This window comes from Corvus cornix, chromosome 4 (assembly GCF_000738735.6).
Source record: "Corvus cornix cornix isolate S_Up_H32 chromosome 4, ASM73873v5, whole genome shotgun sequence".
Lineage (NCBI taxonomy): Eukaryota > Metazoa > Chordata > Aves > Passeriformes > Corvidae > Corvus > Corvus cornix.
This window is the reverse complement of record NC_046334.1, coordinates 25,498,813-25,521,302: the sequence shown is the minus strand read 5'-3', so window position 1 is coordinate 25,521,302 and position 22,490 is coordinate 25,498,813. Positions and strand designations below refer to the sequence as shown.

Here is a 22,490-nt window from a genome sequence, read left to right as displayed (position 1 = left end):
ACGAGCAGCCAAAGTAAACCACACAAAAGAAAAATTGCAAATGAAAGAGCCAGCCTCACGGCACAGCTGGTACCTTGCCTCCAAGGGCCTCAGTCGTTTCAGATTAGGTGCTCACTTGGCATTCTCTTGCAAATATGCTTGTAAGGAATCATCCTGGGACAAACCTGCCTCCATGCACAGCGACTGACAGAAAGCTGAGGCAGGTCTGGAAAGACTCTCTAGCAAGAGGGGGGATTAATGTGCCTGCTTGTTAACTTTGGCAGAGCATGCAGTCATCGTTGTGCCAGCAGAGTTAGGGAAAGCAGTTGGAGAGGGATTATTTTATGATTGGTGGCATTCCTGGGGGATGGGGCATTTATTTGGGGCCTTCCTGCAAGGAGTAAAAAGCAGAGGGGAGCACAAAGCAGCTCCTTCACGGACGGCAGGCTGTTTTGACATGACGAGCCAAAACGGATGGAGACGTTCCCTTCTCCCTTAATCCAGTTGCAGACCTGACTCACCCTGAGTGAGGGACTGGTATCAATATTGTCCTGTTACTCAGTGAGAAGTTTGGAGCTCACAGATTTCTTGTCCAGCAAACCAGCTTGCCAGCTCCTTGCTGAATTCCCCCTGAAACGGAAAGGGCTGCCCAGCCTGGAGGCAGGATTTCTCCACCTGCAGAAACAGGGAACCAGCCAAACTCATTCACAGGCTGTGTTTCATCATGAGAAGTGTGAGAAATACTTATTTTACAGAAAAGTTTAGACCACTGAACAGTAGGGGAGAAGAGTCCAGCCAACCTTCACTTTACCCATCCCTTCTCCCATTACTCATTGCATTTTTGGTAGTGACTCTTGAAAAATTCCGTTCAGCTGGAAGGCTTTGCAAATATCAGAGAGGACACTGTCAAAGGCAAACATGGAGACACCAGAGAGATCACCAAGAAAGATTCCTCTCAACAGAGGGTTGTGCATCTCAGTATGCTCTGCCTGGCCTTTTGTGAGCTGGGAACAAAGAGTTCAAGGAATGAACCCCAGAGAAATAAAGTACTCCAAAGAACTGATTTTAGGGAAATTTGTTGACACTATTAATCATGGAACATTCAGGAAATTAATTTTACATGATGTCATAAAAACAGCTCATGAAAGAAGTGCAAATGTAACAGAATTTCTATAAATAGAAAAGAATATTTATGCTGACACTTGTGTAAGTTATAAGCTGAAAACATACCAGGTGGCCGGTCGGTTGGGTAGGAGTTGTTAGACTTTGGATAATAAGATCCAAAGAAATAAAGAACTTGTGCCCACAGGTGCAAACTTCACAGTGAGTAAAGCATTGAAGGAGTATTACTGGAGTTGATACAAGGTAGGAGAGTGCATCTAATTTGGTGCTCTTTCCCATGGTAGAGCAGATGTAAGGTAGACAAATTCTATTACCTTATGGCTATCTCTCAGCCAACTTATTCTGGTCCTGTAGTTTCAGCTATGGAGATGGAATTTGGTTGTTGTTTGCTGGTTTTTTACCTCTATTTTCTTTGATTCCTCTTCCTTTGACAACTCTTCCATCCAAAAGCTGTGAAAGGCAGAGCAAATTACTTAAAAACATGAGTTACCATGCTTTCTATACTCATTAGAGCTATGCAAAAGTCTTTTTAGCATTGCTACAACCCTCTGTTGCAATGCCACAGCACAGCCACGCTCTTCCCGGCATGTCCAAGTAACTTACTCAGGATGTTAGAGATCCATTCAGCTCAAAGTTTGTAAATATAGGTATTTCACAGCAGTAGAAAACACCTTGGTTTTGGGGTTGATCATCTGGTATGGTGTGTTTCTTTCTGTAGATACTGTGATAAAGACAAAAAGGCAGCACATGCTCTAATTGCATGGTCTTTTCTGAATCTGTCATTACTAAGCTGTTACAGTCAAGAAAACTCACAGAAGAGCAAGAAATGCAATATGAGGATAATTTAGAAGGAATGATTAAAATAGCTGAGTGTGTGCTTGAAAATCAGCTTCGGCTGTCTGTTTTCAATCATGTTCAAATTCAGAAAGTCAGAGAATGGTCTGATATTGGAAATCACTTATTATTTGAAGATGGTTTGGTGGCCCTATCAGAAACCACACACACTTTTAAAATATTTTCTGACATCTTTTTATGATCAGACTTTTAATTTTCAGTAAAAATTATGTTTTCATGAATGTTTACAACTTGGTTTAAGTCAAGCTTCTAAGGGGTTTGTTTAAAAAATTATACAATTGCAAAAGAAGACAATAGAAATAATCCCTGCAAGAGACTCACAAAACATGTCATTTTTCCAGTGAGTAAAAAAACTGCAGGAAATAGTACCTTAGATTTTTTTGTATTTTTAAAAAATGTGGAGTTTTGATAGGCTATAAATCCAGAAAAGTACCTACACTGAAGAAAGAACTTCTGAGGTCTTGAATAGCTGAGAAAAAAGAGATTTGGAATTGACTAGTTTTCTCTTTCTGAAATCCACTGTTATGTCTGAAATATTTTATGGCATCAGATAGAGAGGGAGTCAGCAGCTGAATGTGAAGCCTGAACTACCTGTGCAAAATATATCCTGGCATTATCTTTTTTGGAACGAATACAAAAATCTTGATATTTTTATGGTACATGATAATGATCTGCTTCATTTCCTGCTGAGATTCTTGTCCAACTGTTAAACACAATTTCTTTTCTTTTGTATAACAAGCAGTTAAATACGTATCTCTGCATCCCAGCAAAGTGCTTTCCACCTCCGTACAGGAAACAAACTCTAGTTGGTTCTGCAATGACTTGCTCCCATTCCCAGGAATGTTTCCCTTCCATTAAAAAAAAACCCCAAGAAACAAAAAACCCCAAAACAAAAGGTTAAAAAGAAAATACTTTTTCCAGCCTATTAGCACTAAGTAGGCATAAACACAAAATATGTCCATGCATTCCTCTGAATGAGGCAAGACAAGATTTGCTGAACCTTTCCCATACTGGAATGCATCAACATTCATGTCCCTTTGCCCAGCCTCTTGAAGGAGTTTTTACTTGAAGCTGAGCGAAGCTTTTTTCCTCCTTATGGGAAATTCCAGAGCCAGGATGTTAAAGCCTAACTTCCTCACAACAGCCTGCCAGTGATGGCTTGCACCCGCTGGGCTGTGACAGGGTGTGTTCTCTCCTGGTGAGATGAAATGAAGGAGAAGCTGTTGAAACAGCGAGCATAAGAGATCCATTCCTCTCTCTTCCTGACCCTGCCCCTCTGGTAGTGCAGCCTGTGCTGGGAGCCCATAGCCATAAGTGTTTGTGGCTCTGCCCAAAACCCTGCAAAATCTTTGGAAACAGGAATGGCACATCTTTGTTTAAAAACTGGAAATATGGCTTAGGTGTCCAAATACCATTCTGGGCAGCCCATAATAGATGACCTCTGTCATATGTCTGGGATACAGCAAAGCAAACTGAAAAACACAAAAGAGTGAGATAGACATAGAGCAAAGAAAAAAGTCCTTCAAAACACTGTGTGAGTGGTCCTCGGGAAAGCTACACAGAAGTATTTCCTGAAGATCTCTAAAACAAGAACCAGCTTGGTACATTTATAATGTTGAACCAATCAACACTATGAAAATTGCAGAAAATATTTTAAAAGAAAATATGATTTCCAGATTATGTCTGTTTTTAGGGGATGGATCCCTGGCAGCAGGGAGCCTATCTGCCCAAGTTCATTTGGGCTGACCTCTGAGGTCCCAGTACCATGTATGTGTTTCAGGTTTCTGAGTCCTACAGCCTGACTAGGCTCTGCCTCTGTCATGCCTATGGAGATCCAGGGTTGTGAATATGGAAAGTATAAGGGCTGGTGTAGCCAAGCTGGTCTGTCAGAAAAGCTGAGGTCAAGGCTGCTCTGAGCAGGATGAGTCTTCGACACCTCTCCCCATGTATGGTTCCCATCCCTGTATCTTCTCTGGGAGCTGGACCCCTTGCACAGGGATGCAGGAAGCTCTGGGCGATGCTCAGAGGAAGTTGTACTCAACTGGATATATTTCCAGACAGACCTCTCCCCTATGTGCACCAAGGGAGATCATCAGTTGTCGGTATCAGCTTTTATTTTACCTTTCTTTCTGCAGCATGCCAGGAAGCCTCCTGCCAGATGTGGGTGCCATTGATCCCACTGCATGTCCTGCGTTTGTGTGTGGCTGAGCTACTCATCAGCACAGTTGACTGGCATCCAGCCCCATGCAGGCTGGGGGAACAAGCAGCAATGATTGTGGGGACCTCTTTCATGTGAGTTGTCCCAGAGTTCTCGTTTTGGAGTAACAAATCTGTGTGGTGGTAACAGGATTTTGTGTGTTTGTCACAGTGGTCTCCAGAATAGGCTGTCAAAACTTGCCTTTTTTTCACTGCATACTACTGGAAAATATGTATTTACTGTGTATCCTAGCATTCCTGTCAGAAACAAGTCTTTTCACTGTACCTAAAGGACAAGGTGAGAAAGGAACGGCGTTGTCCAGCTTTGCCTTGCATGTAGGCTTTTTCCTGTTGATGCAGTTTCCTTGGGAGTCAAGAACTCATCAGAAATACTTTGGCAGAAATTATGTGTTTTCTCTTGTTGAGTCATGCTGTTACAAATATGCTAGAAAAATGAAACTATCCATATCATTAGGATAAGCTTTGATGTCTTAGCCTGCGAACTTCCCTGCAAGCAGCTCCTCAGTTAAGGCAGCAAAACAGTGTTATGTTTTTCTGACTGAGTGCTTTCAGAAAGGATATGACAAAAATAAATCAACAACTCTGCTTCCTTGGAAGAGGCAGTGCTGTAGGCTGGCTGCTGAATGACTAACCAGTTATACATCATTATCCTGCTCTGCCACAACTGCAGTGTGAGGATTGCCCAGAAGAAAAACAAAGGTAATCAGGTCCTTTGCATTTAAACTTTCAGTCTGAAGATCTGACCAGGGGGTTGAGCAGCTGGCAGGGTAGGCCTGATATGGAACACAACAAAGTTAAAATGGTTTACTTTTCATTATCATGTACCTTTTTGTTGCAGCTTGAAGATGAATACCTGAAGCCCTGCAAGACAGGTTAAAGCACAGCCACTAGCAGTGCATGCAAAAGATCTGTTCCCAGGACCATGAAAGGATGCCAAGCCATTCTGCTTTCAATTACTTGAGTATTATACCTCCTGCTCCAAAGACCGCAAGGACAGATTTGACTTTCAGCTTTTCCTTGCCATCCTTTTCGGGGGGGCGCTTAGGGTAAGAGCATCCCAGGTTCAGCCTGCCTGGCACTGCTGCGGCCAAGCTGACATGCTGGCACATCCTGGTTACCATGGGTGAGTATGAGGAAGCAGTTTTGTGCTGTTTACAAAGATTTGGAAAGCGTTTCTGCTTGTGTCACAGGCTGGATATATGTCAATGGATTTGTGTGTCCCTCCCTTTTCTACTGCTTCTGCTTTTTCTTTGAGGCAGGGATCTGGGGCGCAGTATTGCCTGTGTTGGGTCACTTCTGCACTGCTCACTTGTCCTTTCTACACAGGAAAGCAACAGGCAGCTCTGAATGTGGACACTGACATAGAGGAGGAAAGAGAGGAAGGGAGGGGATGGGCTGCAGGATCCTCCCGTGTGAGACTGGGAATGGGAAGTGCTTAAAGAGTGCATCATGCCCAGTTTGTGTACTGCTTGTGCTGCTGTTGGATAGACAGGAACATTTAAAGCAAGACAGCTTCAAAAATAATGACCACGTCTCTATCTTATCCCCATCTACCTGCTGGCAAAGGCTTGTGTGGTGTCTATGCTTGGAACATCTGCAGTTACAAAAGCACAGGCTTGTTGCAGATCCACGTGCTTCTCTTGGGAAAATGTAATGTGGGTGAAGGCATGTGGCTTGTTTTAAACAGTATAAAAGAGGAAGGAAGGTTAATCATAGCTTAAACTTGGAAGAGAAGAGAAAGCACCTACAAGGTGCATCTTTGTTCAATGCTAAACATGCAGTTACTCTGGAGAAAAAGCAGTTGAAGAGTATTCTCATCTTAAAAGACAGCAGCTTTCTCCTACTTTAGATTCCTTGGTTTCAAAACAAGTCGTTTTGAGCCATGCTGCAGCACAATTTGAAAGCTAACGCACTGGGAGGCAGGTGGCTGGTACCTTGTCTCTGTGTGTGGGGCAGCTTGTGGAGAGCATTTTTGAGCATCCTCAAACCTTCCTGACTCTGGATAATGTGATAAACCCTGACAATCACCCCCATTTCTTGGCGTTTTAAGCAGCGTGCTGAAATGGCCTCCTTGGTTTGTGAACTGTGGCATGGTCACACTAGTCTTCTCTTTCTGAGAGAAGCCAGAAACCTGGCCCAGTGTAGATCCATGATGAGAGCTGGCTGAGCCTGGATGTTAGGAGAAAGTGGGTACTTACCTCAAGTCTCCATGAATGTGTGGTGATGAAGCTGTAATAGACAGAAGAGTGTGCCCATTTCACACTGAATTATATACATGGTCTTCTTCTCCAAAGCTCTTCCCAAATTTAACTAAAATTTTTAACTGTATCATGGAGGCACAATTTTGAAGACAAAAATATATAGGAATGAGTCTCACTGAACCTGGAGTTAATATTTTGAAAACTGAAGGTTTTCCCTGTTGAAGAACAAGAACCATTTCAGCTGAGAGGTGCTAGAGGGAAGAGGTGGCTTTGGAGAAGTTGATGACATCCCTTCACTAGAAGACCATTTCCCTTCTCTGCTCTGCCCCACAGCTGCTTTGTCTCTATTTTACAATGTTGTTATGCTTATCAGCTGTCCTCTGTAGTAGACAGAAAATACAAGGCTATCTCAGTCTTTCAATTTCTTTTTTTCTTAGCCTAATGTGCAATGCTAATGTCAGTGCAGTGGGACTGAAGTTGCTATGAGATGCATTTGGGCTCTCTGTTGGCTTTCCCACTCTTGATCACACAGATGCAGCTGTGGGCCCTCTGACACGTGGCAGGAATCAGTCTGTCTGTCTGCTCTCAGGCAGGTACTTCTCGGTGTAAGAGGGCAGAAAAATGTGACAATTTCTGAACACAGAAAAAAATGGTAACTGCAACAGGAATGTTAGTGTTTGAATGTAATAGACTTCCCTTTCAGAGCTGGTGGGATGAATCCCTGCCCCTTTATGCAAGCAGCATACTTGGCTGTTTGACCAACCATATGTTACTTCAGTCAGGTTAAAATAAATACCACCAAACCTCCTCTCTCAAAATTGCCTTTGATGTTTACAGAGAGATACTTTCCTTCAGACTGTGTCTTGTGCTTCAGACAAAATATAATTCCTATTCTTACTAATTTTCTGTTGACAACATATGACTGTAGTGTCCTAGGAAATGAAAGGATGCTGACTGTTTCTATAGTACTCTCCTTGACTAAACAATTTGACTCCAACACTTAATATATGTACCACTCTATATATTGATAATATTTTACAGAACTTACATAACTTGGTTGTGCTGAGATGTTCTGTTTCTCAGCTGTTCTGGTTTGGCCAAATTTAGAAATATATCTTCTGAGAGAAGGCAGGTCACCACCACCCCTCCCCACCAGGTTCGGGAAAAATAAATTTTCCTTGAAGGAAAGTGAAGGAGATAAAAACTATTTATTGAACAAACACACAGGAAAAGGAAAATAATGCTAAATAATAAAAATCTCGCTGTGGAGAAAAACCTGGGAAAGTGTTAGAGTCCTCCCTTTGGTCTCCTCAGAGCTGGGGCTTGGCCCAGGGCCAGGCCCTCTGTGCCCGGTGGAAAGTCCTCCTGATGTGCTCGGAGGTTGAAGCAGTCCAGCAGAAAAGGGAGAAAATCCAAAATTCCAGGGAAGGAAAAAAGTTCAACTCTCAGTCTCTCTCCGGAGAAAAAGAAACTGAACAACTGGCCAAAAACTGACTGGAAAAACTGCAAGCTGGGTGCCTCCTTGCTCCCCTGCCACAGCTGGGGAAAAAAAAAGTCCCTATCTCTGTGGGACCTTGAACAAGCTGCAAACTGCTTCGATAAAGTTTTGCTCAGTTTTTTCTTCCCCCTCTCAGGTTCAGTTTAAAGGCGTAGAAAGGCACAAAGTTAATTTCTGGGCATAGGGCAGCAATATGGGATACACACCATAAAGTCACCCCAAGACATCAGCACAGTGAACAACCCCCCCAGTGCCTACCAGACAAAAAGTATTGAAAGTAGAGGTACAGGGAGGTGAATGCAGTTCTGCCTGGGAACTATTTCTGCACTTAATAGTGGAGGAAGTGATTATGAAAGAATTGCGCAAAATGGTTGCATCAGCCTTTCCAGCAATGGGAGTTGACTGACAAAAGGAAGAGACTGACATTAAATTTTATCTTGCAAAGAAGAGAGTTCAAGCACGAGCTGTTCCCATTTTTGCATCTCCAGCAGCAGCAGCAATAGAATTGGTCGAAATGTGAGTTTGAAGGGCAAGCCATACATGCTGGACAATCCTGGACTCTTCAGAAGCCCTGGTTTCCTTAGGGGAGCCACCACTAGTGAGAAGAGGTGCAAACTGGTATGATTCACTGGATAGTTAAAGGACACTGGGAAACTGGGAACATGAAGTTTTGTTTGAGGAGAACAGTATTTTGAGGGTGGAATATTTTCTCAGTTGAGGACTGTCACCTCATCAGACCTGCCAAAAATTTCCAGCTTTCATTGTGTTTGCAGGTATGAGGTGACCATTCAGATGCCATGATCAGCACCCGAGGAGACTGAAACACAGCGTGCAGCACTCAAGGTAAGTACTTAACCTCTGCTTATTCAGGGTTTATGGGCAGTGTTCATCTGCAGTACTGAACTGTTTACAGTTCAAACTTGGTGGAGTGTCCTTTGGCACCTGTGGCATGAAACACAGCCCTTCTTTACATTAAAATCAGTGTTGTTATAATTACATCCACTGTTTATGGGGTGACAGTAACATCCAATTCCCGTCTATTACTAGTGTTGTTTTACAGAAAAGTCTGATAGACTTCATTGCATATCAGCTTGCTCTGCCTTTTCACTAAAGAATGTGAATTGCTTACACAGTGTGCAAAAGGGTGTGGCAGGAGCTCTGCTTTTAGAAGCCCTGAGGCTGGTGAGACTCCATGCAGGGGACCCCTCTGTCTCTTCTGGTAAAGTTTGTGGTGTTGGAAACCTCAGACCACTGGAAGGGCTGAGAGGGGGAGCAGGCTCTGTCTGGGCCATGTAGCCATACAAAATGGGCAGGCTGACTCTGGAAGGGCTGGGAACGTTTGTAATCATAGAATCACAGAATCACTTTGGTTTAAAAAGACCCTTAAGACCATTGAGTCAAACCATTAACCAAATGCTGCCAAGCCTACCACAACTATGTCCCTAAGCACCACGTCTGTATGTCTTTTAAATACCTCCAGGGATGGTGACTCCACCACTTCCCTAGGCAGTCTGTGCCAGTGCTTGACTTCCTTTTCTGTGAAAAAAATTTCCTGATATCCAATCTAAACGTCCCTTAGTGCAACTTGAGGCCATTTCCTCTTTTCCTGTCACTTGTTACCTGTGAGAAGAGACTGACCCCCACCTGTCTACAGCCTCATTTCAGACTGTTGTAGAGAGTGATAAAGTTCCCGCTGAGCCTCCTTTTTCTCCAGGCTAAACAACTATATCTCCCTCAGCTGGTCCTCCTAAGACTTACATTCTAGACCCTTCCCCAGCTCTGTTGCCCTGCTCTGGACATGCTCCAGGACCTCAGTGTCCTTCTGGAAGTGAGGGGCCCAGAACTGAGCACAGGATTTGAGGTGAGGCCTCACCAGTGCCAAGTACAGGGGAACAATCACTGCCCTGGTCCTGTTGGTCACAATATTCCTGATACAAGCTAGGATACCATTGGCCTTCTTGGCCACCTGGGCATATGCTGGATCATATTCAGCTACCTGTTGACCAGCACCTCCAGATCCTTTTCTGCTGGGCAGCTTTCCAGCCACTCTGACCCCAGCATTTAGTGCTGCATGGGGTTGTTGTGACCCAAGTGCAGCACATGGTGCTTCACTTTGTTGAGTCTCATACAATTGGCCTCAGGCCATGGATCCATCCAATCCAGATCCCTCTGTAAAGCCTCCTTACCCTGCAGCAGATTAACACTCCCACCCAATTTGGTGTTGTCTGCAAACTGAGTGTGCACTCGATCTCCTCATCCAGATCATTGAGGATCTAACCATCTTCCCCTGTTTGGGGCCGAAACATCCAGCTGTAGCTTCTTTGCTGAGACGAGGCATAATGTGAGAGATGAAAGAGGTGAGAGCCATAGCCAACATGCCTGTGAAAAGCCGGGACACCAAGGCTGGTCCTTTATGGCTCTTGACAAGTGATATGGCTGTACTCTAGGGATGAGCAGCACACTGTGGTTGCAGGACTGAGAAACTCAAGTAGGAGAGGAAGACGGACATCACAGGATAACACTTAAAAAAAAAAAAATTAATATGAAATTACTAATAAAATAGTGGAGGTTTTCAAGAGTTTTCAGGTGCTGTTCAAAATTAAAATTTGACCCTACCTTCTCTCCTTTCTGTTTCCTACAGCAAAATGTCCATCCACGCAAAACACAAATCAAGAACTACACACACCTGGCGAGTGTTGGCCGTCTACATGATCTTAGCTGCAAACCTCTCCGAACAGCAAGCGCTGAAGCAGGCTTGTCCTTCATGCGGTACCAGTCAGCTTTGCAACTGCTCTTCCATGGGCTTGGACTTCGTTCCCCTGGGACTCACGGCCAGAATCACAGTATTAGACCTGGCCCACAACAGGATAAAGCACATCCGATCCCAGGACCTGCAGCAGGCTGTGAACCTGAGAGTCCTGCAGCTGCAGTCCAACAAAATCAGCTCCATAGATGAGGACTCGTTTCAGTCCCTGGCAAAACTGGAGCTCTTGGACTTATCAAATAACAGCTTGGCTCACGTGTCCCCTGTGTGGTTTGGGCACCTTTTTTCACTCCAGCACCTCCACCTGCAAGGCAATTCCTACAGAGACCTGGGGGAGAGCTCCCCTTTTTCTAGCCTGAGGAACCTGAGCTCTCTCCACCTGGGCAACCCGTGGTTCTCTGTGATAAGGCAAGGGAACTTTGAGGGCATTGAGCTTCTGCACAAGTTGTGGATTGATGGTAGCAATCTCAGTCAGTACGAGCAAGGAAGTTTGAAATCAATTAAGACGATAAATCACATGATCATAAACATAAGAAATAGTAATATATTTTCAGACATTGTTAGGGATCTTCTGCACTCTGTCGCTTGGCTGGAAGTCACAGAAATCAAATTACCAGTTGAAAAAAAAAGCTTGGTGCAGAATTCTAGACGTCCTTTTAGGATACAAAAACTTACATTTAAAGAATCTTTCTTCACAGATCAAGCTATTAGCCGAGCAATAGTGTTACTGAAGGAAATCACCTCTTTAAAAGAGTTAGAGGCAGTCAATTGTGTGCTTGAGGGGAAGGGAAACTGGAACATGAGAGAAATTGCGAGGAGTGGGCAAAGTTTTGTTGAAACAATAATGATAATAAATGTAGTGATTCAGAATTTTCATTTGTTTTTTGACCTGAATGGTATGGAGTCACAAATAAACAACCTGAAAAGACTCACTATTGCAAGCTCTAATGTTTTCATGGTACCATGCAACATTTCAAGAAGTTTTTCATCACTTCTGTATCTGGACTTTCATGATAATTTGCTTGCAAATAACCGTTTATATGAGACAATCTGTGAAGGTTCCTGGCCTTCATTGCAAACTTTAAATCTAAGCCAAAACTCTCTAAAATTTCTGGAAAAGACTGCAAACTGTACATCCCGTCTACCCAAACTGACTAATCTTGACATTAGCCGAAATAATTTTGGTGAGATTCCAGATGTGTGTGAATGGCCCAAAACCCTGAAGTATTTAAACCTCTCCAGCACTCAAATTCCTAAAGTAACAGCCTGCATTCCTCGATCGCTGGAAGTTTTGGATGTTAGTGCAAACAACCTGAAGGAGTTTGGACTGCAGCTCCCATCTCTGAAAGAGCTGTACCTCACAAAAAACCAGCTGAAGGCCCTGCCTGGTGCTGCACCCATTCCAAACTTAGTGGCCTTGTCTGTCAGAAGAAACAAGCTGAACAGTTTCTCCAAAGAGGAGTTTGAGTCCTTCAAGAGAATGGAGCTGCTGGATGCCAGTGACAACAACTTCATCTGCTCCTGTGAGTACCTCTCCTTCATCCACCACGAGGCCAGGATAGCCCAGGTGCTGGTGGGTGGCCGGACGAGTACGTGTGTGACTCTCCGCTGGCGGTGAGAGGAGCGCAGGTTGGCGCCGTGCACCTGTCCCTGATGGAGTGCCACAGGTCCCTGGTGGTGTCGTTGATCTGCGTCCTGGTGTTCCTGGTCATCCTGCTGCTGGTGGCCGTCGGCTACAAGTACCACGTGGTCTGGTACATGCGGATGACGTGGGCATGGCTGCAAGCCAAGCGGAAGCCCAAGCGAGCCCCGCCCAAGGACGTCTGCTACGACGCTTTTGTCTCCTACAGCGAGAACGACTCCGACTGGGTGGAGAACACCATGGTGCAGGAGCTGGAGCAGGCCTGCCCTCCCTTTCGGCTCTGCCTGCACAAGCGGGACTTTGTGCCTGGGAAGTGGATTGTGGACAACATCATCGACTCCATTGAGAAGAGCCGCAAAACGCTCTTTGTGCTGTCCGAGCACTTTGTGCAGAGCGAGTGGTGCAAATACGAGCTGGACTTCTCGCATTTCCGCCTCTTTGATGAGAACAACGACGCGGCGATTCTCATCCTCCTGGAGCCCATCCAGAGCAAAGCCATTCCCAAGAGGTTCTGCAAGCTGCGGAAGATCATGAACACAAAGACCTACCTGGAGTGGCCTGCTGGTGAAGAGCAGCAGCAGGTGTTTTGGGAAAACTTGAAAGGAGCCTTGAAGTCATAGAAGTCAGCAGCCCCCATTTCAACGTATTTCCACAAAAGCCTGTATATCACTGTTTCTTACTGTTAAGAATCTTTTCTTGCTTATTTTTCTTCGTAACTGCAACTGGCTTTGTTGCATATAGAGATAATTGTCATTTTACCAGCTGGTAAAGACCTGTTTTAGGCTTTCCAGTGATTTGATACTCTGGTCTTTAAAAGTCCCTGCCAATAACTCTGATATTTGGAAACTGTGTTGGACTTGATCTGCTTTTCTAAGTACATTTTGCTGGGTGTGGGGTATTTCTGTACTTTTTACTCCTGTTACCGCGATCCCCAACTAGTTTCTAACAATGCCATTGTAATTTGCAAGTGAAATTAAAAGCCAAGGGCTTCAATCAGTATTCCCCTGTGTCCATTTCTCCCTGGGCATACTTGGTTTTCTCTTCCTGATTGCCACCACTTTCCTTTCTACCTACCTGCAGAAAGAGTGAAAGCCTTCTATTTCTGGGGTGTGAGATTTTTGTTTCTAATGTGTGGGCTAGATGGTGTTGCAGACTGGCTCAGTTCTTGGTTTTGGTCTTCTACTTTGTAAAGCATATTTATGTAATCGCTGGGCCGTGCAACTCTTACAGCTCAACTTCTCTTCCTTTGTAGTTGGTGAAGAAAATTACAGGGCTAAGAGGCAGTTCATCTCTCTACTTCAGCGTGAGGTATTTCCTAGAATTACCATATTGCCCTTCACTGATTACAAAGGGAGTCTAGACAAGCAGGTAGATACAGATGCGTATATCGAGGTAGTCCGACACCGAGTGATTGGATTTCTTGTGTTTTAGAGGTTCTTATGGGAACCTGAAATTGTCTCTGAGGGGATTAAGTTAGGTGTGGTTTCTCTAACTCAACATTTTCCCTTTGCTTGTTTTGCTGGAGTTTAAGTACAGGAGAGTCTAGATCTTGATTAAATTTTAGCCATGCAGTTATTTTGTGGAGAAATACTAAAGCCTTGGCATATGGGCTGACTGAGTACTTGAAAAATAGTCAAATTTGATTATATTGTCTGTTGCTATATTTTTTTATATATATATGTTAATATATATATTTATATGTGTATGTGCTTTTATAAATGTGTATATATTCACACTCCGGTGTGTATGTGTACATCTGTCTACACAAGATAATTTCTGTGGGTGCAACCTGCAAACACTACTTTCAGTTCTGTTTTCCTATTACAATGTTATCTCCGGGGCTAGTCCACAGTCTGCAACAAGGCGATTTTTCTGTTAACTCCCTTGGAGAAACACAGCTCATGGTCTAATCAAGGCTGAACTCCAGGCAGGTAATGAGTGAATCATCAGAGAGCAAACAATGAGCATTGAAAAAACAAATTTGGAGAAATGTGTGCCTAGAGGTTAAGAAGGGAAATAAGTCTTGCCCGTCATTATAAAGAGAGGGTCAAAGAGAGATGTGGGAGAAGCCTTAGTTCACACAGTAGACTCTTACCACAGACCCAGACTTTTGTGTGTTGGCACATTCGAAAGGACTGATAGTGTTCCTGCTCTTAGGCCAATCGGATCACCCAGTGGGAATTCCCCTGCTTGCACTGTCAAGGCTGAGCAGTGAAGTGGAAACGAAACAGCAGCGTGAGAGGAAGCTGGGAAAAGAAGGATCAGCAAGAGAGAGACAAAACACAGCATATGCAGGCACCAGAGCTGAAGGTGGCGTTTCTGGGAATTTTTTCAGCACAGAGGTGAGTTTTCAGGTAGGTGAAGGCTGGAGATGCAGGGAAGGACAGTGGAGCTGCAATGCCAGAGCAAGAAGCACACAGGGAGAGCCCTGGGAAGAGGCAACCTAATCTCTGCTACCAATCCTCCTCTGCATGGGGGATTGAGGGTGCTCAAGGCTGCTGTGCAGGAGTGCAGGGTGGGGAGGGATTTCTGACTGCCAGCAGAAGTAGAGCAGGAAGGCGCAATCACAGGCACCTGGCAAGGATGCACGGCAGGCAGGATGCAGAGCTGGGACATGCTGATGGGAGCAATATCCTTTGGGAAATGGGAGAGAGGAAAGCAGCAAATGAAAAAGGGACAAATTGGGTCAGACTGTGCCATTTCTGCTCAGTTTCCTTGTGGGAGGGTGCCTTGTATGTACTTTGTCCTATTTGTATGTTGTCCCACTTGGGTGTTAACACAGACTGCCCAGGGAAGTTTGGGCATGAAGGAGGGGTGCCTTAGTTTCAGGAATTCAGCCAGGAAAGAGCTCACTGAACAATGGCCTCAGGGCATCAGCTGCCTCCACACCTAACTCTGACCTGCTTGTGCTTCCAGCACATCCTCTGTGCTGGAAACAAGCAGAGGCATGGCTGTGTGTGTGTGTGTATGTGTGGATGTGCATACGTGCTATTAAGGCACTGCTGGGGGCTGAGAACTAGGACATGGATAACCCACACACAGCCAGGTGGAGAGCAGTAGCTTTCCCCAGTCTGCTTGTGGTTTGACCTCTTCACCAACCAGTGGCTCTCCCTCTGCAGGCTCCATAGCACTGCTCAAATTTACCAGCCAGCATTTAGCTGGGTAGAGCTCCCCAAGCTAGAATCAATTTGCACACTATTGGCATGCTTTATTTTAGCACTTATAGTAAACTTCCCCATTTGTTAGCATTTATAGAACATCATTCTGTTGTCAGTCATGGTTTTGTTTAAGAATATGTGCATATTTCCTCAAATTCTTCTACTCATATGGGCCAGGGAAAATAACACTGAGCATGTCTGATGGCTTGGGCCCTTTTTCCATAACTCTGAAACATTTTGAACGCCTGGTTCATCACAGCACATTATGGTACAAGGGCATCTGTGCAAGTTCATGTATTTTTAGTTGCATTTCAATTTAATTTTTTTAATGTGGATTTTTAATTTCCCAGCACAACAGGGAGAAGTGATTTCTTGACAGGGCAATGATATCATGGACTGGGGCTGTATGTCTGAGTGGGTGTGGAGAGGCCTGAAATGACCTTGTAAGTCAGGGTCTCAAGCAGAATCATTAGACAGAAATGGGAAGGGGAAGAGAATGGCTGAAAGTGAGTGAGGGTGGGAATGGGATTTCTCTGGGTGTCTGCTCAGATTACAGATGAGCAAAAAAACTGGAAGGGAAACGTCCCGAATCACCCAATGCAGTTCAGTCCTGCAGTCCCTGGATGGTATCAGGCTGGTAAGGTGGAGAGAGCCATTAGGCTCTTCTAGTATTTCCTGTGCAGTACCTGCCCAGTTCCCTTGTGTACTGTCAATTTTCCATCTATAAATAACCTGCCTATAGGCAGCTTTTGAGTGATTAGGTTGCCTGGTTGTATAATTTTCTAACAGTAAGTATTTTGGTGACAACTTTAAAAATACCACTTAAGTCCGTTGCTAGTGAAACTTGTGCTACTCCTGGCTTTACTCCTGTAGCCTGCTGCACTGTCTTATCCAGTTACTCTTGGGAGACCAAAAAGTCCTGTAAAAGAGCCTCAGCTGGACAGCAGATGAGTCTTAAGTACAGATCACAATTTTTTGTGTGGGATTCACATGGACAAATATCTAGGTATCTAAACTGTGATATGCCATTTTAAGGCAATGGGATCATTTCTCTTGGAGTCATCACATCTTAATCTGGGTGTCCAAGACACACGATATTAATTGCTCCTAAAAGATGTTCTTTCTCTCCATTGACTTTGGAGAGAGTCATGGTGGATGACCAGTTCAGCCGTGGGCACCTAAAGACAGGGAAGAGAACTTTGTCCTTCAAGATCCAAAGCTCTACATCAAAAACAGGCAGAGGTAAAAGGGAAGTAACAAAAGAGGTCAAAATGTTTATAGTCCTGCAGGTGGGAAGAGATGGAATGACTGAAAAAAATTATCCATAACTTTTCCTCCCCTCCCCATATGCCCAAACCATCTCAGTCAATTCTGCCCCTTTTGGATAATCTTAAGCAGTTATGGCTAAAAATAATGCAACTGGAAGGGTGGAACTTCTCTGTATTAACTTGTATATGTGGGTCAGCTACTGTAAAACAAATCAGAATATGAATTCACAGTAGAGTAGATCTTCTGCACAGAATCTCAGTGGGATGACTGAGGGAGAAAGCAGTTCTCAAGGAGCCAGTCTAGCCCAATTAACCTGCTGGAGAGCTCACAATGATTTTGAGAACTCACTGATTGGCCTCTTTGGGGATTGTTCACTCTTTCCACCCACGGTAAGATTCCTACTGAGGCAGGTGGGTTTTGTGGCACACTAGGGAAAAGAGCTCTCTCAGGCTTCAAAAATTGTTTTTCCACCTCCTCAGAAGGATAGAGGAACTAAAGGCATCTTGTTGGGAGTAAGGACAAGTTGGATATTGCAGGAAGCTCTGTAATAGAAAAAAAGCCATTCCAAATCAGCATTATGAAAAGTGTGAGAGGCAAGTGAAGTGACACAGGATCCACATCTGTGTGGCTTCTCGTAATTCATTTCAGTCCAGCAGACCAGAAACAGGCTGTGGGACTGGAAAAAGCTATCTTGTCCAATCAGCTGATCTGATCTGAGCCCCTGGCTCTGCCCTGTGGCTTGGCTTGATCTTCTCTCTGCCACAGGTTCCCAAAAGAGAAAAGGAACTGACAGAGGAGAAGGATGTGGCAGTAAAAAGGAAGAGCTGAGGCAGTAGGCAACAATGGTCAGTTTTACAATCTTAAATTTCATTAGCAAGTATCAGACTGATGGCAACATGAGAGTCACCCTGGCAAGTGTTTGTTTCCCTGCTCACAGGACATTTACAATCAGAGTAGGAAAAGGCAGATAAAAGGAGGACTGGACTGAAACAAATGCATTCCTTTTCTCCCCATTGTCAGAACAGAGATTAGACATATGCTTGAAGTAAGTATTAAACCTGAATGTTAGTATCTACTGTAAGATGCTGACTCTTCTTGATGTAACCAGGATTTGAAACATGTACAGGAGACTCCCTGTAGCAAAAAATGAATATAATATTCACAGAATCTGAAGAAAAAGACCTGAGGTGGGATCAAAGTATGAAGGCTACTTAGTAAACAGGAAGAGGATCAGAGTAGTAACCAATCTATTTCAACTCTGAACTGTCTTAAAACCAAATATTTTAACAGTGCCTTCAACAAGACAGAACAGTAAAAGTTAGATTTATCCAAAATACACCTTCTCCAAAACAAGCTATGCATTTTATATTTGCTCTGACTGTATTTTATATTTTAGGCAATATAATGACTACACACACCTGGCGAGTGTTGGCCGTCTACATGATCTTAGCTGCAAACCTCTCCGAACAGCAAGCGCTGAAGCAGGCTTGTCCTTCATGCGGTACCAGTCAGCTTTGCAACTGCTCTTCCATGGGCTTGGACTTCGTTCCCCTGGGACTCACGGCCAAAATCACAGTATTAGACCTGGCCCACAACAGGATAAAGCACATCCGATCCCAGGACCTGCAGCAGGCTGTGAACCTGAGAGTCCTGCAGCTGCAGTCCAACAAAATCAGCTCCATAGATGAGGACTCGTTTCAGTCCCTGGCAAAACTGGAGCTCTTGGACTTATCAAATAACAGCTTGGCTCACGTGTCCCCTGTGTGGTTTGGGCACCTTTTTTCACTCCAGCACCTCCACCTGCAAGGCAATTCCTACAGAGACCTGGGGGAGAGCTCCCCTTTTTCTAGCCTGAGGAACCTGAGCTCTCTCCACCTGGGCAACCCGTGGTTCTCTGTGATAAGGCAAGGGAACTTTGAGGGCATTGAGCTTCTGCACAAGTTGTGGATTGATGGTAGCAATCTCAGTCAGTACGAGCAAGGAAGTTTGAAATCAATTAAGACAATAAATCACATGATCATAAACATAAGAAGTATTAATGTATTCTCAGACATTGTTAGGGATCTTCTGCACTCTGTCGCTTGGCTGGAAGTCAGAAGAATATCATTCAGTATCGCTGCAGAAATGCAACTATTGAGAGTCATGTCTTCATCCTTTGCAAAGAAAATTTCTTTTAGGCAGACCTTATTAACAGATGCTACTGTGCCTGAGCTTGTCACCATTTTAGAAGACATGCCAAAACTAGTAGAACTGGAGCTGGTAGACTGTAGACTCTTGGGAACTGGACAATGGAAAATACAAATTCAAGCAAAGCAATCACAGACCCTTAGAGTTTTCACAATAGAGAAATTATCTATAGAAGAATTTTACTTGTTTACAGATCTTCAGGCTGTGGAAGGTCTAATATCTCTTTTTAGGAGAGTCACAGTTCAAAACACCAAGGTCTTTTTGGTACCATGCAGAATTTCCCAATGTCTTCTGTCATTAGAATATCTTGACCTTAGTGCAAATCTGCTTGGAGACCAGAGTTTAGAACATTCAGCTTGTCAGGGTGGTTGGCCATCCCTACAAACTCTAAATTTAAGTCGGAATTCACTGAGTGACTTAGAAATGACAAGTAAAAGCTTGTCTCATCTAGGAAACCTAATTGTTTTAGACATTAGCCAAAATAATTTTGGTGAGATTCCAGATGTGTGTGAATGGCCCAAAACCCTGAAGTATTTAAACCTCTCCAGCACTCAAATTCCTAAAGTAACAGCCTGCATTCCTCGATCGCTGGAAGTTTTGGATGTTAGTGCAAACAACCTGAAGGAGTTTGGACTGCAGCTCCCATCTCTGAAAGAGCTGTACCTCACAAAAAACCAGCTGAAGGCCCTGCCTGGTGCTGCACCCATTCCAAACTTAGTGGCCTTGTCTGTCAGAAGAAACAAGCTGAACAGTTTCTCCAAAGAGGAGTTTGAGTCCTTCAAGAGAATGGAGCTGCTGGATGCCAGTGACAACAACTTCATCTGCTCCTGTGAGTACCTCTCCTTCATCCACCACGAGGCCAGGATAGCCCAGGTGCTGGTGGGGTGGCCGGACGAGTACGTGTGTGACTCTCCGCTGGCGGTGAGAGGAGCGCAGGTTGGCGCCGTGCACCTGTCCCTGATGGAGTGCCACAGGTCCCTGGTGGTGTCGTTGATCTGCGTCCTGGTGTTCCTGGTCATCCTGCTGCTGGTGGCCGTCGGCTACAAGTACCACGTGGTCTGGTACATGCGGATGACGTGGGCATGGCTGCAAGCCAAGCGGAAGCCCAAGCGAGCCCCGCCCAAGGACGTCTGCTACGACGCTTTTGTCTCCTACAGCGAGAACGACTCCGACTGGGTGGAGAACACCATGGTGCAGGAGCTGGAGCAGGCCTGCCCTCCCTTTCGGCTCTGCCTGCACAAGCGGGACTTTGTGCCCGGGAAGTGGATTGTGGACAACATCATCGACTCCATTGAGAAGAGCCGCAAAACGCTCTTTGTGCTGTCCGAGCACTTTGTGCAGAGCGAGTGGTGCAAATACGAGCTGGACTTCTCGCATTTCCGCCTCTTTGATGAGAATAACGACGCGGCGATTCTCATCCTCCTGGAGCCCATCCAGAGCAAAGCCATTCCCAAGAGGTTCTGCAAGCTGCGGAAGATCATGAACACAAAGACCTACCTGGAGTGGCCTGCTGGTGAAGAGCAGCAGGAGATGTTTTGGTTTAATTTGAAAATAGCTCTAAGATCTTAGGCAGGGATGTTAAAGAATAAATATGTAGTGAATGTACTCTGGATTTGTTTCACTTGCCTGTTTTTCCCATCACTTATCTGCATCTCAAGAACACAGCACTGGGCTACTGCAAATTCTAATGCTATGATTTTTGTAGCCATCATTCTGAATAGTTGTACAGGTTTGGGCTGGAATAGAATTAATTTTCTTTATAGTTCCTTCTATGGTGCTGTGGTTTGCATTTGTGCCCAAAACAGTCTCCATAACACAGGGGCTTTTTAGTTAGTGCTCATCAGTGCTTGCACAACATCAAGGTCTTTCCTGTTCTCATGCCGTCCTGCCAGCGAGCAGGCAGGGGCTGCATCATAATATGGGAGGGGACACAGCTAGGACAGCTGATCCCAGCTGACAAAAAGGATGTCCCACACATAAAGTCATGACCCATGATAACAAAACCAGCACTAAAAGTTGTGGGAAAGAAAGAGTAAGGGAGGATATTTGGAGTTACCATATTTGCCTTCCCAAGTAAACGTTCTGCGTCATGGAGTCCTGCTGTCATGGCAATGGCTAATCATTTGCCTGTTGGTAGGAAGTGGTGAATTGATTCCTTGTTCTGCTTTGCTTGTGAGCATAGCTTTTATTTTACCTGTTGAACTGCCTAAATCTCAACTCACAGGTTTTCTCACTTTTACCCTTCAGATTTTTTCCCCTGTTCCACGGCGGGGAGAGTCAGAGAGTGCATGCATGGTGCTGAGCTGCCTTCCGAGGTTAAACCACAATAGTTATCTACACATGTTAATCAGCAGTATGAGCAAAAGCTGTTTCATTTAAATATTTAAAGATGAAAAGTTGTTTAGATATACAGCTATGTAGTTTATGTGTCTTAATCTTTGCAAAAGTTTTAGGAGAGAACCTGCCTAGCCAAGGGGGTTTTTTTGCATTCTTTGTATAAACCGCTTCTCATCAAATGCTATAAAAGTCAATCTATGCAGTAAAGAATTTTGTCCTAGCTCTCCTAAGTCAGTGGATCTAAGGATTAGTTCTCAGTATTTTATTGTCACAGCAAGTTAAATGCCCAGATCTCCTGAAAATTGTGGCTGCAAGGCTTAATGTAGAAATGGGCTTTCTCACTGCAGTTCTGTGTGTTGTAGCTCATAGGTTCTATAATTTCCTTTATGAAAGACATCTATCGAGGACGGCTTCTGTCTAATGTCATTGTACTACATGTGGCAATAGATGCTTCAGGGTAGGGTTCAAAAGCCCTTCTGACTTGCACAAGTGGAGTTTAAGCTATTCTCAGCTACAGTGTGGGAAACACAAATATATAGTCTTTGAATCCAACGCCATGTCCCTCTCTTTGTTCAGCAACCTTAACACAGGCATGAAAAGGGTGTTTCTTACCTTTTGCTCTCTCTGTAAATGTAGTCCACAAAACTAGAGTGGGTGGAGAACATCCCACATAGCACACTGTGTTTGCTGTCAGATGGGGTTGTGTTTTCTTGAGAAGGTTACTGGGACAAGGGTCCTAATTGCTGGAAAAGTGCAACAAATGGAAGACTGGCACCAGTCTGGCAAAAAAGACTCACCAGCTTCCTTCAGAGCTGATTTAAAAAGAAAGGGGTGTCTTTGTGATATTTTCCTTGTAGGCACAGGAAATTTCAGGTGAACCCTAGTAGTTTGAGTCTGGTAGGCCAGAGGGACTATGAACTTCTGGATCAGTACAGGGCTTAGGCGCAGCTTAGGACATTTCCAGGCACATATAGAAGCTTTCAAATGGAAACACCTACAACATTTGGCTCTAACTGTGATGAGACCATGTCCAGGTTAGTGTTTTTATTGCTGTTTTGATCTTGGACATCTAATGTGGTACAAAAACTCTGTTCAAACACCTCACTGCAACTGAGTTGATTGTATCGAAGTCTCCTCTCACAGCTGGTTACTTGTTGTAAGTTACTTTAGCAAGTTCTCTGCACAGCCAAAATGTCAGTGAGAGCAAAGTACCCCTGTTCTTTGCTCACCATTGGGAAGGCTGAGGACACACCTCCTTCCA

General features: G+C 44.4%; 2 protein-coding genes across 4 annotated transcripts; both read left to right on the top strand.

Annotated features, from left to right (window-relative positions):
- The first annotated feature begins 8,276 nt into the window (after positions 1 to 8,276).
- On the top strand, positions 8,277 to 13,277 carry LOC120409612 (toll-like receptor 2 type-1). Its single transcript, XM_010411820.3, is given in 4 exon segments — positions 8,277 to 8,490; positions 8,646 to 8,715; positions 10,514 to 12,210; positions 12,213 to 13,277. Coding segments are annotated over 2 exon segments (2,379 nt in total). The 5' UTR covers positions 8,277 to 8,490; positions 8,646 to 8,715; positions 10,514 to 10,517; the 3' UTR covers positions 12,899 to 13,277.
- Positions 13,278 to 14,034: 757 nt separating this feature from the next.
- On the top strand, positions 14,035 to 20,502 carry TLR2 (toll like receptor 2). Of its 3 annotated transcripts, XM_010411818.3 has the most exons (3): positions 14,035 to 14,209; positions 14,436 to 14,620; positions 18,102 to 20,502. In XM_010411818.3, exon 3 carries the CDS (start codon positions 18,110 to 18,112, stop codon positions 20,459 to 20,461), a length of 2,352 nt encoding a protein of 783 aa, XP_010410120.2. In that variant the 5' UTR covers positions 14,035 to 14,209; positions 14,436 to 14,620; positions 18,102 to 18,109; the 3' UTR covers positions 20,462 to 20,502. The 3 variants fall into 3 exon arrangements, with proteins under 3 accessions (XP_010410120.2, XP_039407358.1, XP_019149006.2); XM_039551424.1 differs by having other exon boundaries at positions 14,035 to 14,620; XM_019293461.2 differs by having other exon boundaries at positions 14,035 to 14,632.
- Positions 20,503 to 22,490: the final 1,988 nt, after the last annotated feature.